The 17,527-nt window shown below is 37.0% G+C and overlaps 1 protein-coding gene across 3 annotated transcripts in view; it reads right to left on the bottom strand.

Moving 5' to 3' along the window:
- Positions 1-17,527, bottom strand: part of LOC131684357 (putative inorganic phosphate cotransporter) — a 39,593-nt gene that overhangs the window by 7,481 nt on the left and 14,585 nt on the right. The window contains exon 1 of one of the 3 annotated variants that reach the window (XM_058967168.1): positions 12,187-12,295. The exons of 1 other annotated variant lie outside the window; for it this stretch is intronic. In XM_058967168.1, the coding sequence (XP_058823151.1) occupies positions 12,187-12,211 (25 nt within the window). In that variant the 5' untranslated portion in view covers positions 12,212-12,295. Of the gene's footprint in view, positions 1-1,107; positions 2,012-12,186; positions 12,296-17,527 lie in introns of those variants that run through there. One more of the 3 variants, XM_058967167.1, reaches the window with a different exon arrangement.

The following is a 17,527-nucleotide window of genomic DNA, read 5'->3' as shown; positions in this document are numbered from 1 at the left end:
GTTCATGAGTTCAGGATCTTAGTCAGGATTTTTGTAATTTTTATTCACGAGTAGAGCGATTTATGCTCATGATTTCAGGATCTTAGTCAAGATTTTTGATATTTTGGTCACGAATAGTATGATTTATGTTCTTGATTTTAGGACCATAATCACGATTTTCGTAATTTATTTGCAAGTTATCGTATTGTATTCTTGAGCTTACATTCGAATTTGACACGTGGAGTGATGTGACTGATGTTTATGATATTAGCAGTTTTATTCGTATATTCGTATTACATTCGTAATTTCTCTTCGCTTGATGTGTTATTTTTTGGTTATTATCGGTTTTTGTACTCGGACTTTCGTGACAATATAAACAGGAACATCAATGTGTGACTAATTAACTGGACCTTGTTCAATGAACTATATCACGAACACGATTTGTGGCTCTATAATGTAGTTTTGGTGCTCAGCGCAGTTTTCTTTTTCTGTCGAGACATCACACTGAACTTTATCAAATGAATAACGGTGTTCTAGGGCCTAATAGTACTAGGAATCGCGAATTGGTTCAATTGGTTGACTTAAGTTCACAAAACAAAACAAATATTTCAACTAATAAAAGCGGGAAATTGAACATAATTATAAAAGCCATGATTTTTGTTCATGGTCCTGTTTTCGTAACGTAAAAACGTGGTTGTTCCAGAATTTATGGGACTTTATTAACGATTTTGGGAACAATTTTTTCCGTGTGCTATCTAGAAAATAAAACGCTTCCTCTGCTATTTTCCAACAAATATGTATGGCACAAATATTATCTTATATGCCATTGAAGCGAATTTTATTTACAGGAGCCGAAAAGTCGAAGCTGTATGTCAATTTCAAAAGCAATGCTGCATGTCAGACTATAGAATATCGACCCAAACGATATTCTAAAAAAAACCTATCATGTTGCTATTTTACTCCAAACAAATCTTATAATCCCCCGCCCCTCACGAAACTTCACCACAAAATGTGTATAAATGCTACATAATTTGTGCACGGCCCCCTCAACGATTTCTGTTCCAAATTCACAACTGTTGCCTTATCGCCTACATGTAAATATGTTAATTGAGTTGAGGTGATATTTACGTTGAAATGCAAGATCAATAGGACGGTAGTCATAGCGTCTGCCGCAACAGTTGAACATAGTTTCTCTTCGCTAAGAATCCTGTGTGTTTTTGTTTCAATTCACAACCCGGTCGCCTCACGTTCTGTTCTGATACGGTAATATGCTGCACTATAGCGTCCACTTTAGCAGGACCAGTTGTTCCTTTCCAAACTGCAGCAGACGATAATCGGGCAAACTTGTAGCAGCGTGAATGATAGCATATTGTAGACGCGCTATGAACAACAAACACACTCTTGGTTCCACGTTTCACTATCACTGGACCGCCAAGCCATATGGAAGATTTGCTCAATGATGCATTGATTGGTTTGCGTTTCGGGTCATCTCGGAGTGCAGCTTTCGTTGCAATGTGTCAAGGCAATACGATGAGGACCTCCTGCGTTCGGTTGAACGAGGTGGAAACCACTTAATTAAATAGTTTTGTGCTAGTTGTATACGGCCACAGCACTATTCTACACAGTTGTTTTTGCAAACTTTTTCACTATCAGCTGACGCCTTGCATGCAGTACTATATGGCACAACTGCATTTTACGAACTGGCACTGAACACTGAACATTGGATGGAATAGACACGTTTCACTGTGTGTTTTCAGACTTTTGAAATCAAACTCCCGTAATGCAAAATGGAATCGCACAGTACAAAGGAAGATGTCGTTTTGCACGCCCTGACCTCCAGATAGGTTTAATCGGAGCAAATACTTTGTGGTTTGCAGTATGAATCAAAGGATCTGTTTTCTGTAGACTTAGCTTCAACTTGTCGCTTGTAGATTCCAGTTCTTGTTGTTGCTATTAAGTATACGCTTGACTTGTTTACGAAACACCTTTCGTTCTCTCACTGTACCACCGTCAACGTAACGTAGGGGGTGCTCGATATGCTCTCTCATATTGCCACATACGCCAGCTGGGAATCAATGAATTCGCCTACCCAACTTATATTGTAGTTAGCTGATATATAGAAGAGTTCATTCTGCGAGAAGCGGTAGTTACAGTATCTAATTTGCGTGACTCGCTCAATGTTATTTTTTCAATTGCGAGTATATTCGTTAAATCAAATATTATACCTGTGAGTGTGAAGGTCTGAATTAGGGGTTTCGTTACTCTCCTACACACAGAAAATAATATTGGTAAAAGTAAGAGTGTTCCGCTCTTAGCAAAAAATAACCAACTATTAGGTTGAAAGTAAAACTTTTAAATTAATCAAGAATAATAATCAAAGTAAAAGTTTTCCTTTTAAGCAAATGAAGAATAGTACTCAAAACAAAAGTTTTATTTTTAAACTAAGAGTATGCGTTGGTTGTTTTTTGCTAAGAGTGAAAAACTTATTTTTACCAACATTTTTTTTCTGTGTGTAGTGATGCTGTAGAACTATCCATGTGATGCTTATTTCAGGAATTAAGATTGTTTTAGACGCATTTTTTGTCTTGTTTACTTCGAAAATCATGAGCTATTATTTCGAAATTGTTTTTCGGCACTTGCAAATAAAATTCTCTTCAATTACGTATATGATAATATTTTTACCATAAATATTCGTCGGAAAAGAGCGGAGGAAGCATTTATCGAAAACTCTGTTTTTTTTTTAAATAGTCTAGTTTTTATTAAAAAGTACATTACCATAATAACCAGAAAGTTTTAGGTTTTTTTTTGTCTTAAAATAAATTAAATGCATTGAAGTAGGTTGAAATTGTATAATTAATTCAATGTATCATAGTGCTCACGATTTCCTATTTTGTTCCTCCTCGAGAGTCTGGTTGACGAAATTTGTTTCTTAGATCGTCGCACTGGGGTCCCATCCTAGAAGAAAAGTGGCTATAAATATACATTCGGTTCGAGATTTCACCGAAGAACAACCCACATGACCATTATTTAATCATTACACCCTTTATAATGGGCAAAGATACTTTTTCTCAAATATATCGCATTACTTGTTCTTTTTGACAGTTTTTTCTGCTCGATAAAATATGCCTTCGTTCGTCTCTATGCGAGTTCATAAATTTCACTGCAAACAACATAAAGAAATAAGAGCCAATTCGAGAGAATGGCCCTAACACCGCTACTTTTTACGCGTAATTCCGTCAATTTGACCTATTTTTACATTTTTTTCTAGTATGAAAATGATAACATGTTCTATTTGATAAACCTTAGCTGTAAGTCGAATGCTTGGTACACAGCTCACCTGGGTTCGCTTCCCGACCCCGAAAATTAATTCTATTTCGCGATAATAACTGACAATTGTCTTATAAACACCACTTTAGGTAATGCTAGGCTGGCTTGGGTAAAGGTAATAAAAAACAACCTAACATAATCAGAATATTCATTCACAACAAAACACAATACTTCTCATTCAGAAATAGTAATTTCGTTCTCTCTCAATATAACTTGTTGCGCTTTATGTATCTACCCTGTAATGATATTGGTACCTCAAATAGGGGCGCCTTATGTTATTCCTCATTTCGTTCATTCTCTCGCATTGTCTTGTATCGACGTTCGATGCGTTGTTTATGTATGTACCGTAAAACGAAGGAACGTTGACTACCCGGATAGAAATCTACAGTAGCGTCTACCCTACAAAGAATCATAAAACAATAGACATTATGGTTATTACTGTTTCAGCATTGTTCCACGCAGAGTTTTCGCACTCGATTTACAATAAAACTTCCTGTAACAATAAATTTTACTGTCCAGCGAAAAAATAAATACAATAAACCGACATTAAATGTTACAAAAAATGTTAATTGAGCAAAAAATGTAGATTTTTTAATGTTAAGATACATAACTACTCCTCTTTTTACTGTAAAAGTCGATTTTACATTAAAATTTACTGTAGCAACGTTGAAGTTTATTGTTTTTGTATTGTGTTGAAACATTAGACTTTATTGTAAATTATTGGAAAATTACTGTACTGTCTCTGTAAACATTATGGTTTTGTTACTGTACATTTCTTTTCGGCTACTTTGTGGAAAAAGTTTCTAACACTTTTAATTTTTAAAACTATATATAAGATCGTTTGATCTGTTGGAAAATGTATATTTAAAATAAATAATATTAAATAACAGAATAATGCTGCCAGATGAATGTTGTATATATTGATTTTGTTTCGATAATTTTGTTGGGGCAATCAAAGAATTTGCTAATGCAAGTTACACATGATAAACGTTACCCCGTTTTACGGTATTATCGTATTTTACATCGAAGAGCGAAAAGCGTTGTGTGGTATTTGTTGCAGCAATCGAATGTTTATATTATTTAGCACAGACAAATTGGAATAAACCCGACACAGATTATTATTATTTTAAAATATAGCAACTCGATCTATGGTCCCAAGCAATACTTCTGTAATTAACGTAAAATATGGTAGGCTAAATATCACATCACTTAAGTGGGGGGAAGGTGAAGTACGGAGTGAGTCAAGCATATCATGAACAGTAGATTACCCAGAAAAAAAACTTTTGAATTGTTGAAAACTCAATCGGCCTACCCCTGAGTCGATTCCTAGTTCCACCAGGAGTTCTTGTTCCAAATTTGAATCAAATCGTACAAGTCTACCGGACTAACGTGCTTCGACAATTCACATCGAGAAGGTGCACTAAGCTGTATTTTCACTGTTAAGTGGCACTGTGCCACAGTATGCATCAGTTTATAACTGAAAATGAAAATAAGAAAGATAATTTTATTGCCTACAACTTTGTCGAAGACTTCCAATCGATCCAACTGCTTTAGAAGAAGTTATTAAACTTTTAATTAAGTGATGGCTAAGTTAGTTTTGCGTGGGGTCTAACAGCACATGGTGGTGAATCATTACTCGATTCCTATAAACCTTATTTTTGCGTAAATAATGTTTGGGTTTAACTGAATAGTATGTTTGGAATTATTTTAGTACATGATATGAGTAATCTTTTGACTACAAAATTTTAGTTACACATTTCACCGCATAGACGGCTGCCTTTTAAAGGAAGATAGCTAGAATATGGACATGTTCACAAGAATTACCATAAAAGGCTTGTTCTACAACTTAGTAGAAGACATCTTATATCTAACTCTTTTAGTTGAAAAAATAGTGTTGGCACCCTCTATGTGGTGAAAGGTAAAAATTAAATTTTCTAGTTAAAGGAAACAACTCTTGCATACAAAATATTAAGTTAAACCCAGCCAGTTTTGCATGGGGCCTAATAGTAGTCGTGGGAATCGACTACTATTAGGCCCCATGCAAAACTGACTCAGGCAACACTTCATTAAAAGTTTATTAAATCCAAAGAAGTCTCCTCTCCTAGGTTGAAGGGTTGAATGGTATTGCAAACATCATCAAGCGTATGTCGTGCATCAGTTTTAAAGAACCTCTGACAGACAATTGCTCTAAGATGGTTATTGCATTACGCATCGATAGTGGTGCATTGAGGAAGCCGAGAGAGCTTATGGGCCTTTTTATGTTTTGTGTTTTTTCATACTTTGCACCAGCCTGTGCACGCTGGCCTAGCCGACTGGCGCATCGACGTGGATTTACTTTTGCTGTGTGCCGTTTTTGAAGACATTGTTTCACAGCTTAATGGCATTGTTGGTGGCTCGCAGTGGGGTCATTGTGTGCCGATTTATCGGTCGGCTTCGTCATCGTGCACAGGCTAATTGAGGTTAAATAGCAAATTAGACTCATCGATTGATACATTTCTCATAAATTGCACGTAAACCGTAATTTGAGATCATATTCCATCAATACAGTAACTGATTCTAATAAATTTTCGAACAGAAAAATGTTTAAAATGGTTGTGAAAATGCGGCCGGCACAAAATCGTCATTGCAAAAGTAGTATGGCATGAGTAAGCTGATCAACTCTGCCGAAAAAAAGCTTCTTAGGCATGAGTAAGCTGATCAACTCTGATGAAATGAATCCGTACACTATGCGATTTTTTTGGCAGAGTTGGTCAACTTAGGCATGAGTAAGAAAGACATGCGGCGTTGGTGAAGAGCTTCTCGACGATTAAATTTTGTTTTCTGTCGGTACATCACAATCTAGCGATAATAAAAAAAAATATTATTCTGCTTTGTATTCGCGTAAGGAATGTCCTTCTTTCTCTACCGTATTGTGTCCGTTGTACCCAACTTGATACCAAATTTTAAAAATGATTTTTGTTTTTTCAACAGTCAAGTGCTAAATAGCCAGTACATCATGTCAACCTAAAAATATATTCGGAGATCAACAGCTTTCAGGTTTAAATCGCTATGTTCTGGCGTCAACAAATTATATCCGTTCACGCGCACTGGTGAAAAAAATGTTTTGCTTAAATATCTGATAATTCGCGTATTAGATAATTGCAGTATCTGTCAGAATCATTTGAAATCTTCAAAAAATCATCTAGTATCAGTATCATTTAACTGAATTTTTCATTTTGTGAGAAACGCTTTTTGTCCATCTTACCCACAGTGTCCGTCTTAGACACAGTTCCCCTACTAGTGTACAATTGTTGTGTGCATGTCGTATGTCTATCTCTGTATATGTGTATATTTTCGTCTGAGTATTTGTGACAGCTGGGTCAGGGAATGAATGCAGACCTGGCGTATATGATAGAATAGTAGGTAATCCTTCCTAGGATTCGCTGATCACGTTTTTCCGTGTTCAATTCGTGCATTCGACTCGACTCATAGAGATAGATCGGATTGGATAAACTAGGGTACAATTTGTTCACTGACGGACGTGAATCTCTGTAAAATGGTAAAATTCTAACAGAATGCAATTGTCATTAATGGTAAATAAACACAATTTGTTGGCATTTGGACGAGTATTGATTGTATGTTTCATGTGTGGTTTTCTTCTACTTCATTAGTCTGCATTTGCTGTACTTCTAGTAGTTTACTTTTTCACTCCTCATGAGTACCAAAAATAATATCGGTCATTTTATACGCTTCTACTTAGCATGTTGTTTTTTTACCATATCTTAAAATTGACTCATACTAACACAATTGGTTTTTTTAAATTTTTTGTTTTAAAAATGAGAATTTATTTATCTATATTTTTATTTACTGTGTCAATCCATGGTGACTACTATAGTTACAGATAGAGTTACATTTTTCCTTTAATTATTAATATGTATATGTATATTTACGCAAATTCATTATGATTCAAGCAATAACTGTCTTTACAGAATAATCCTTTTACGCGTTAGAATTTCTTTTGTGTATAAAATATTGTTTTAGTTTCAGTTTAGAAATTGTAAAATCAATTAATTCGCAATAGTGATTATAAATATACATCATTCGATTTCTGGGGCTATATTTTGCATAGTTTGTGCGATAAGGAGTTATTGAAAATATACTTCGATTTCGTGGCTGTCGTGAAGGTGCATAAAAGTTCAATTTGGATAAAATTTCATAAAAGTACGATGTGAAACCATATTATTAATTAAGTATTGCAAAATTGATGGTCCTTTAATTTACCTCATAGACACTCATAATCTCTCTAATTCAAAACGTACAAGCGCTCGTGGCCTTCGCGGTAGCACAAACCTAGTGCCGAACGCGAACTTGGAATTTCAATCATCCACACATACTTACGCCCGCAATCTCACAAACATTAAAACACCCTGGTAATTAGGGAGAGCACTCCCTAAAGACATTTGAAAAAATCGATTTTATTATTTTTATTTTAATCGATATAAGCCTTGAGAATAAGCCTGTTCTCGGAATCGTGGCCGCGGTGCCGAGCCGGCTGCAGCGAGTTTTCTCAAAACTGTGTTGTTAAAATTGGCTAAAGCTAGTGACCCAAATTTCTTCGCATAACGCTTATTTTGAAGGGCATGATAAATTGTTTTTTATGAACCATATTTTTTTTCATTTTTTAATCCAAAAATAATCGAAATTTTCCCATTAAAATAAAAAAAATTTAAGACTCTGATTTTTGTGGCGAAGGTTCAACAATAGTATTTTTTTCGGTTCATCGACGATATACAACCCTCTTAAGTAAAAAAAAATGTGTTATTATGATTTCAGATGAGAATTGAGGCCAGGGTTACTTACGCCAATTTCGATGTCAGCGGCGAGGTATTTGCAATATCGACCAGAACTAATTTTCAATTTCACATATTTTATATTTTTTTTTAATTAATAAATTTATTTAGGCCCAAATGCGTTAGCTCGACGAGGCCGATTGTTTGTTTTTTTACAATAAATAAAAAAAAACAGCTATGTAAAATTTTTGGTCTCGTTCAGGCGCAGCTTTCTTCCTTTTTCTAGGGGGCGAAATATTGCCAGTGTTGTCCACTGCAATTTGAGGTTCGATCCGTTTGTCTCTTTCGCATTGTCGTTCATGTCCATGTCCTCATCCGTACTACTTTCCTGCTGCTCGCGGTCAGATGTTCCAGTTTGTGTCTTACTCTTATCGGTCATTATTGTATGTTCGTATTTTTCGGCCTTAGTTTCGTTGTTGTTGTTACTGGTTGTTGGTGCTTGATCAAAGGCATCGTCCCTTCCTAACACTGTGAAGCTTAAGTAAGAGGGAATTGGCTTGGTCACACGCATTCTCACCACACGAACACCGTTAGGGATGCCCGGGAAAAAAAAATCCTCCATGTATCATGTGTAACGGAGTCTACTTCTTCGTATTTTTGCAAGCATTTTTTAATCGCGCCGTCAGGGGTACGCGTAGCCAAATCATGGACCCGAACTTCTACAGCGCCGTTCTCGATGTATACGGGAATGCTATATTTAACATTGCCGCATTCGGCGGTGTGCTGCATGTTGTTTCGCGAGGCGAATGACTCAGCTTGGTTAATGTTGTTGAACGAAATCAGCACGCAATGTTTGATATGATGCATTTGTAGGGTTTTCACTTCAGCCAGATTGAGTTCCATCTGCACTTTTAATAACAGTTCCACTTCCCGAATGGCTGGTCTTACGGGGCATTTTGAAAAATCAACAGCAACACAGTTCGGTCGCATCTGGGTTGCTTTTTGCTGGGCACCGTCACTCATCACTAAATCACACAGTAGGTATGGGCTATTGTTATATGGACTACTTGTGTGATAGGCACCGATTGATTTTTAGGTAGAATTGACTGTTTCACTTGCGCGGGACGATTTTTTGCTTCTGCTCAGGGCGAGATGTGAAGACAAACTCAATTTCACATATTGTAGTAGGGGAACACGGGGCTATTCGGACCTACTTAAGCAAATCGCCCTTATAGGTGGATAGATCTAAAAAAATTACCGGTCAAAGGTCCCAATTGTCAGTTTGAAATCTCAGCTGCATTTTGGTGTCATAAAAGGTTCATTTGCACTACTCAATGGCAGCGCTAGGCGACGATTTGCAAACCTTTAAGTTTTTCCATCCTTTTACAATGTAGGGGTAATTCGGACCTCCCTACGGGGCAATTCAGACCGTCATTTTTCTTTAATTTTTTTACAATGGAATTATGAAATATTTATAAGAGACACTTCTTAAGAAGCAAAAAAATGCTTTACAAAAACTTAATCTGGTAAGTCACAGCTGTCGATTAGCAGCCCATGTATTTTCTTTGCTGTGGCGTTCGCAATGGTGTGCGCAGCCGCAAGCCGCTGAACGGTGGTTGACGGAATAGGGGGTCCGAATAGCCCGTACGCTCATTTCACACAAAAGTGGTGAGCGTCTCGAAAATGTCTGTGTTTTCACCCAAACAAAAATCATTCCATAAAATAGGAGCCTCAAGCTTTCCAAAACATTTACATTTTTTTTATTTTTTTACTTTTATTTGCGAATTTAATCACGGTTTTTCCATTACAATGATTGTTGTTTTAAGAATGGTAAAAAACGAATCACGGTATCTCCTTTCTACAAAGAACAAAGAATCAAATTCAGCTCTCAAAGTTCATGTTTCAGAATGGCGGTTACACGAATATGTACGATAGTCAGAGTCTTGTTATTTTCTGAGAAATCGAGAGGGTCCGAATTACCCCCACTGTCTTAATAGCCCCGGGTCCCCTTAAATGTTTTTTTCATCCTCACACATTGCCCTTAATATGTATTATATCAAATTGGTGCATACTATCTTAATTGTCCCAATATAAAATATCAAAAAAGCATTTTTTATCAGCCGAAAGAGTGAGTGCACCCATTAAGTGAACGTGTGGTGCTATTAAATTCACAAATTTACAAATTTACCCACCGCTCGCGCGATCATGGATCCCCACTCTCGGCCCTAGAAGCCGAGGTCCATGTCTTCAGTTGGACCAATAAAAAATGACGCCCATATCTACTAGACAACACGTTCCATGGAGACACGGACATGACCGGGAACTCACTCTAGCACCTGAACCATACATCGGAAATTAAGTATCAGATTCACAGTCCGACACGCTGTTATAAAATCAAATTTATACACGCTAAGTTACATACACGATAGCACACGTGATCGATCACGCTAACTTACAAACACTCGAGCCCTTCGCCATGATACACGCGATCGCGAAGTCCCTACGCCCGCACATATCTGAACCGTACAATGAATTTCACATTCAAAATCACGGTCGGCTGCAATTGGCTTTAAGTAGTGTTTTAGTAGGTGACATTTCCTGACTCGTCTGCAGTAGGACAACTCTCAAAAAAATCATAGCCACCACTTTTTATCCGTGAGAAAAGGTGTGGCGCCATTTGTGTAACACACGTTTTTGGGACGAGAAAAGAGTTTTTTTTTATCAACCAATGTATATGCTTCACAGGAAAATATTCGATAGCAGCTCGAAAAAAAACTTGATTGTGCTGAGCATTTTATTTATCGCAAAGTAGAAGAAAAATGATGAAAACTAGAGTGTTCCGTTTGTGTTTAGCAGATAGGATCGGTTTTCATAAATATGTAAAGACTTTTTGTTTTATCAATTAAGCAATAGTCACCAAATGGAATTAAAACTAAAGAATTACAAAGTAAGACAATCAAGTGGCAATATATGGCGCAGAGCTCGTGTGGCAATGTATATAAGTATTGAGTGTACAACGGCACGTGCTGATTAGTTCAGGTTACATCTGAATCTATACGGGGAGCGTAAAACATTCGGCAAACTGGTGACAGATCCATTTAATGGCTCTTTAAAGAGATGTTCTCGATCAAACATAAATGCACAAACATAAGGGCGATTTTAATCCGTATAGTAAGTGCATTTGATTCTTTATCGAAATCAGACGCTCAAATTAGCCTTTTTTACTTATATAATGTAATATTTTATTTCAATAGTTGATTAAATATTGCCAGCGGATCAAGTGTTTCCGAGAGGAACAAGAGTTTCTGCTCTTCGATACTAATGAAAAGTTTCACTTCCAGCACCGACACCGTAATTATGTAACACTAGCTTTCGTGCTTTGCGCTGTATTTTCTTCCCACGAGATCAATATACTGGCGTAGATGCAGCAACTGTTAGAACTCAGAATAAACGTATTGAAATCCATCAGCACGGGGAAAGTTTTGCGATAACAAACTAGTCTAATGTTTAGTTTTGCCTATTGAGATATATATTAGTAGTTTTGAGTTATGTAAGGTTTGAACGCATTCATTAACTTGTGATATGTCTAATTGAAATATATTGCAAATTGTAAAAATTATGATCTCATGTAAAAGTCACAATTTAATTATAATATTTATGCACTATCATGCAAACAGCGACGTGCGCTAAACGGTAACCGATTACTAACCTAAAAGCTTAGTTCCTGTTGGCGGTCCCGTCTCTCGACGCGCGCGTTTCAATATAACAATCTGAATTATTTCATTTCCTCCGTGTGAAAACACGGTTCAAAGAATGCCTGAGATATGAGGCTTGTTTTTCATCGTCGATATGTGAGCACGATTTTTTTGATGAACTGGGCATGCTTGAGTTCATTGTTTTACTTCATACCGATTCAAAGTAAAATGAGCCGTCTGGTGATTAAATAAGATTTATGTAAATTACTACAGCTTGACATGAAATGTGTATGTTTCACATATAATGGAATCCCCTGGCGTATCATTTTCCACTTATATTATTTTATTGAAAACTATACTGACACGGATGCGCAATTTTCGTCTAATATCGTACGGAATTTATGAATCCTGCTCACCTTCATGTCGGCGATTTCGCACCATTCTAGTAACACCAGGGCAATTTAATGTATTCCGTACGACTGTCACTTATGGAATCGCATCATGCCATTCAATCGATAGGGCACACGTTTCGATAATATGCGCACCTATCAGCGTTTGTTTATTTGAGGGAAACTATTAGTTGTTTTCACTATCGCAGTGTACATAATTGCACAGTGTCAGTGATATGAAGAACTGGTGGAAATTTAGTTAAGTTTTGTAATGGTAAACCTTTGATCTTCTCCGCCCTTCGGTTCAGTAGGGGAAATGTACCAAGGTCGACATTAATTACATACATTTGATAGGTTTGATTATGAATTAGTGAATTCCTGGTACACAAAAGCCGTACCTCCGATGGCAGCTGTCAAATGTCAATAGTCAATAGTTTGGTAACGAATACATTTTCAAATATTACCCAAAGGTAATTCTATGAATTTTAAAATCAATTAACTGTCTCGTGCCGCAATCATCGTAAGCTATAAATAAGCGTATGGATATACTTTGGTGTAGTAATATTATTGCAAGGTATCTCCTTTCCAAATTCGGCGATCCATACATGTATGCATTATATCAGCTCTATCCAATTTGTTCTATAATGAATTGCAAAGTTAAGCCTTGAACTCTTGCTCGAATAGGACATAGCACTTGAGACGTGTAGTTTGTATTCGACTTTTTAATCGATCGTGAAGTAGCTGAAATTAGCGAAAATCATCGCATTGTGCATAATGACTCGTAGAGACTATTTTAGCTACAGTATTTAACCATTCACTCAATCTATTTCTATAACACGAATAAAGTCATGCACCAGTAATAATACCCTCATGCAAAAAAATTGCCAATTTAACGCCAAAAAGTCCAAGTTATTGTCAATAGTATCACGTTACAGGCACTTTTGTTTGATGCAGTGTTTTCATTAATAAATCCCTTAAAAAGCGAGATATCTTTTAAAAAATTTCAGATATAAAATTATGACTTCGTCAAATTTGTAGAATTTTCTATTACGAACAACTTTGCTGAAGCTGTCAAATCGCTATGTTTACTTTTTATTAAGTAATGTTGTTTCTCTACTGCTTCTTTTCAAATATGACTACAATGCAATTAACGGGTTTCGTGTTACACTTTTTTGAAAACCCTTTAGAGTTCGTTTTGGGTCAAGTGGGTCTCTAGACCGGTGAATAATAAAGCTTATTTCATATCGAAGAAATGGTTTTTCGGCAAATTATCCTCACCTCTCCTCAATGTACAGTTTTTTTTAAATAGGTTTTTCGATAATATAAAATATACATATTTGGATGAACGTTTCAATTCAATTCGTAGGTAGGCGGTTTTTTTTCAATTCTGAAATACTTTTGGCATGAAAATATATTTCTCTGTCATATTTCTAGCACATTAAAACGCAAATTAAAGAAAGAAAATCATTTTTTATCATCGATTATTTCTCCTTAACCTCTTCTTTGTTTATATTGTAACCGACTATCACAATGTCGTGATGAGACATCAGATATACTTTGTAGGTTATCTTGATAGCGCGTGTTTATAGCTACCGATCGCATGTCAAATGTTTGTTTTATCTTCAATTGATTATCACAGTTAAGATTGGCCGATTGTTTGTTGTGTCCATTCCGAATATATTTAGATCAATGCAATCTAAAGAATCGTCTGCTATCGCGGTGTTTTCGTACCGTTGGCGCCTCGGCTAGACTTGCACGGTTATGGAATGAGTGAGAAGTGTGCAATATAGTAGAATAGACATGGAGGAGATGACAGTGGGTTAACTGGATACTTTTTGCCTCGTATGGAATATCGATACTATGAGACCATTCCCCATACTTTGACGAATCATGTTGGTCTATGTGTCGAAAAAAATCAGTTAATTTCTTTTTTAAATTACGATTTTTTTAGAGTGGTTTAATTGTAATGCTGGTTTTAGGAAGGGCTCTCTGCCAGAATCAATCACTCCAATTGCAGACACAACGGGAAATGTCACTCATTAAAACACTACTTAAGGTCAATTGCAGTGGGCCATGATTCCGATTGTGATATTGAGTGTACGGTTAAGATGTGAGGGCGTGGAGACTTCATGGTACCGTGGAAACGAGCGTTCATATGTTCGTGTGTGAGATCGCGTTTATAAGTTTATAAGTGCTAAAAGATACACATACGAGGCGTTTCATATTTGCGAAATCATAGGCGCAGGTCTGCATGGATGATCGCGAAGGTTTCGAGCGTTTATTTGTTAACGTGTCGTTTGTATGTCGCGTGTGCTATTGTGCATATAATAAATTCGATTGTATGACCGTGGGGCCAGTTGCATATTCGCGAGGGTTGTTGCTGTTCACAGAGATTGCGAGCCTGATGTTTAATGTTGAGAGTTCGTTTCAGATCTTAGAAGAGGGTGAGTTCCCCCATATCACTAGAGTTTCTGGAAATGTCTGTTGTCTAGTGCATATGCGCGTTATTTTTTTGAGAATGGTCCAACTAAGGATGTGAGCCTGGGCTGGGTAGGACTAAGGGTAGGTGCTTCCGGACGTGACTGATTCACCCTCGCGCGTTTGTATAATCGCACTTGAGATGTAAACGTTCACTTAATCACCGTAACGTTTTTATGTTAGCGAGATCGCGGGCGTAGATTTGCGTGCATGTTCACAATTGCATGTTTTTGTTTGTGACTGGGTTTGTATTATTGCGTAGAGTTCGGTCGTTTGTATATTAACGGGTTTGCTCGCATGCATGTAGCTGTGTGTGTCGCGTGCATGTAGCTTTGCGTGTATAATTTCATTTGTATGACCGTGTAACCACTCCGTGTGTGCTTTCGTATACTCGATATTGAGTATACGGTTCAGATATATCACCAGATTATTCGACCATGGCGCCCTGAGACTTCTAGTGTATATGAGTTTGTTTTTTTACGAAGAATGAAGACATGGACCTAGGCCGTTAGGACCAAACATAGGGATATAATCGCACTTGAGGCTATGAATATAAATTCGTAATTGCTAACATATTGACTTGATCACCGAATGGGTATTATTTATGAGAGATCGCGGACGTAGGTTTGCGCGGATGAACGCGATTACATGTTCGTATGCGTGACAATATTTGTATTATCGCAAATGGCACAAAAGTTTCTATGTTAACGTGTTTTACCGCGTGGATGCTTTTATGTCCCTTGTGCTAGCCTGTTTATAACTTCAATCTTTTGAATCTGTTTATATAACCGAATAGCCGTTTCCAAATTTGCGTGGACTTTTGAATGTTCGTACAAGCCGTCATTTTGATGATTATTTTTAGTGTATGATTGATAAGAAGGAAGGAAAAGATCTCTCCCCCCACCCTCTCTCACTGGAGTCTCTAAATATAGCGCCCTGAGATTTGTTGTGAAATGTATATAAGTTCTGTATTTTAGAGTGTGATCTTCCGGTCGAAAACGATTTATGAGCGTGGGAGAGCGGGGTTTTGTATGTTGGCGTTTGTGACTGCGTTTATAAATTCATATATTTGTGAGGGCTAACACGATAACTTAATCGACTGGACGTTTTTATGATTGCGAAATCGTGGGTGTAAGTACACGTGAATGGTCGCAAGTGCAATTGGGATTGTTTTGCCTCGAAAGGATCGAACGTTTGTATGTTATTGCGTCGGTTTTTTTATTCGCATTGTATGTAGTGTATGCTAGAGTGTGTGTAATTTCGCATATACTAATGCGTTTATATAACCGTGTTTTGCATATTCCCGTAAGCTTTAGAGTCATATGAGGCAATTCCTAATTTAGGAAAAAATGAAAACCTTCGCCATTTTTCGACCGATTTAAATGATTAAAATGTCGTCGGATGCGAATGTTCTTTCGAATAATCATTCGAACAGAAACGTTTCTTCGGAAACATGTTGAACCATTTGCACATTTTTCATGGAAAAAACCCAACAAATGGTAAAATTCATATTGTTGTCCCAAGATTGCACAATATTTCTTAATTAGTCCAGGTGTTTGCGTTTCGACTTCGTCTCTTCAGAACCACGGCACTTGACTAATGCACAGGGCTGACGCTAAGTCCAAAATTGGAAACACTACTTGTGAACACACTAAACGTCTTTTAACTTACGATGTCGATTTCAGTAGGTCTCATCAGCAAACAGAACCTCTTCACTTACGGGACATCGTAAGTTGGAAGACTTTTAGTGTGTTCACAAGTAGTGTTGTCAATTTTGGACTTAGCGTCAGCTCGGTGCATTAGTCAAGTGCCGTGGTTCTGAAGAGAAGAAGTCGAAACGCAAACACCTAGACTAATTATAGTTAAGTATAGTGCCCTTCATGCATAAAGACGGCTTTAAATCAATTTTGTCCTTAGGGAGTAATATAGTAATATTTCTTGAAAAACAGTATAAAACGTGCAAAATTCACAAACGGAACAATTTTTGAACACGACTTACGTTTTTGTGCATGAGAACACCCTTACGTAAAGTATGGTTTTTTTTAGTGTTTTGGATTCTGCTAGTCAGTAACCAACCTCAACTTAATGCAAGTTAGTTAAGTTTAAACCAGACATCACTTGGTACTAGCCAGTTGTAAAACGTTCATGCAAGACGTGTGACTAGCGCCAATTTGGTGCTGGGTTGGAATGATCTAACTAGCATTAAGTTGGGGTTAGTTACTGAGGAGAGGAGAATCTGAAATATTCAAAAGCATAAATAGCATACCGTTGAAAAGGTCTAATGAACTAATAAAACTGGAGCTAATAAAAAATCAAAAATCGGTTGAAAAATGCCGAATATCCCAAAAATGTTTTCTTTTGCTATAAATCAAGAGTTAGCGGTATATTAAACTGGGCAAACATGGTTTTGTGTCGCATTTGACTACACCTATAACCTATGCTAGGCCTCATGCAAAGTTCATTCAATGTTTTTTTTTGTAGCAGCGAGAAACAATTATATCGTCGGACCTGGATACTTAACCAAGAGCATATCAGTGTACAATGTTCCAGTAATTCTTTACTGATATAAAAAAAATTGTAAATATGCGGGATACTGATAAGTTTGACTATATCATCGATAGCTTTAAACATGCTCCGAGGAATATTTAGTGATTCGGTCCGATTGATATTAGTTGTTTCATGGTCTGCATGCATTCTGCATTCAAAATGTTAAGTTCAACTTTTTACGTCCATACAGTTAGCTGCTACGTAATCGTGAACTTCCACGCACTCGTAGACGACGAACCTTGATATTGAACTTGGAACCGCTGGCTGGCCACCGCTGCTAGTCGGTAGCGGCAGGTGATTTCCTTCTACTGACCAGCACAAGAAGGAATGTTGTGCTAGCTGT

The sequence above is a fragment of the Topomyia yanbarensis genome, chromosome 2, assembly GCF_030247195.1.
Source record: "Topomyia yanbarensis strain Yona2022 chromosome 2, ASM3024719v1, whole genome shotgun sequence".
Lineage (NCBI taxonomy): Eukaryota > Metazoa > Arthropoda > Insecta > Diptera > Culicidae > Topomyia > Topomyia yanbarensis.
The sequence above is the reverse complement of the archived record's forward strand: the minus strand, read 5'-3'. Positions and strand labels throughout refer to the sequence as shown.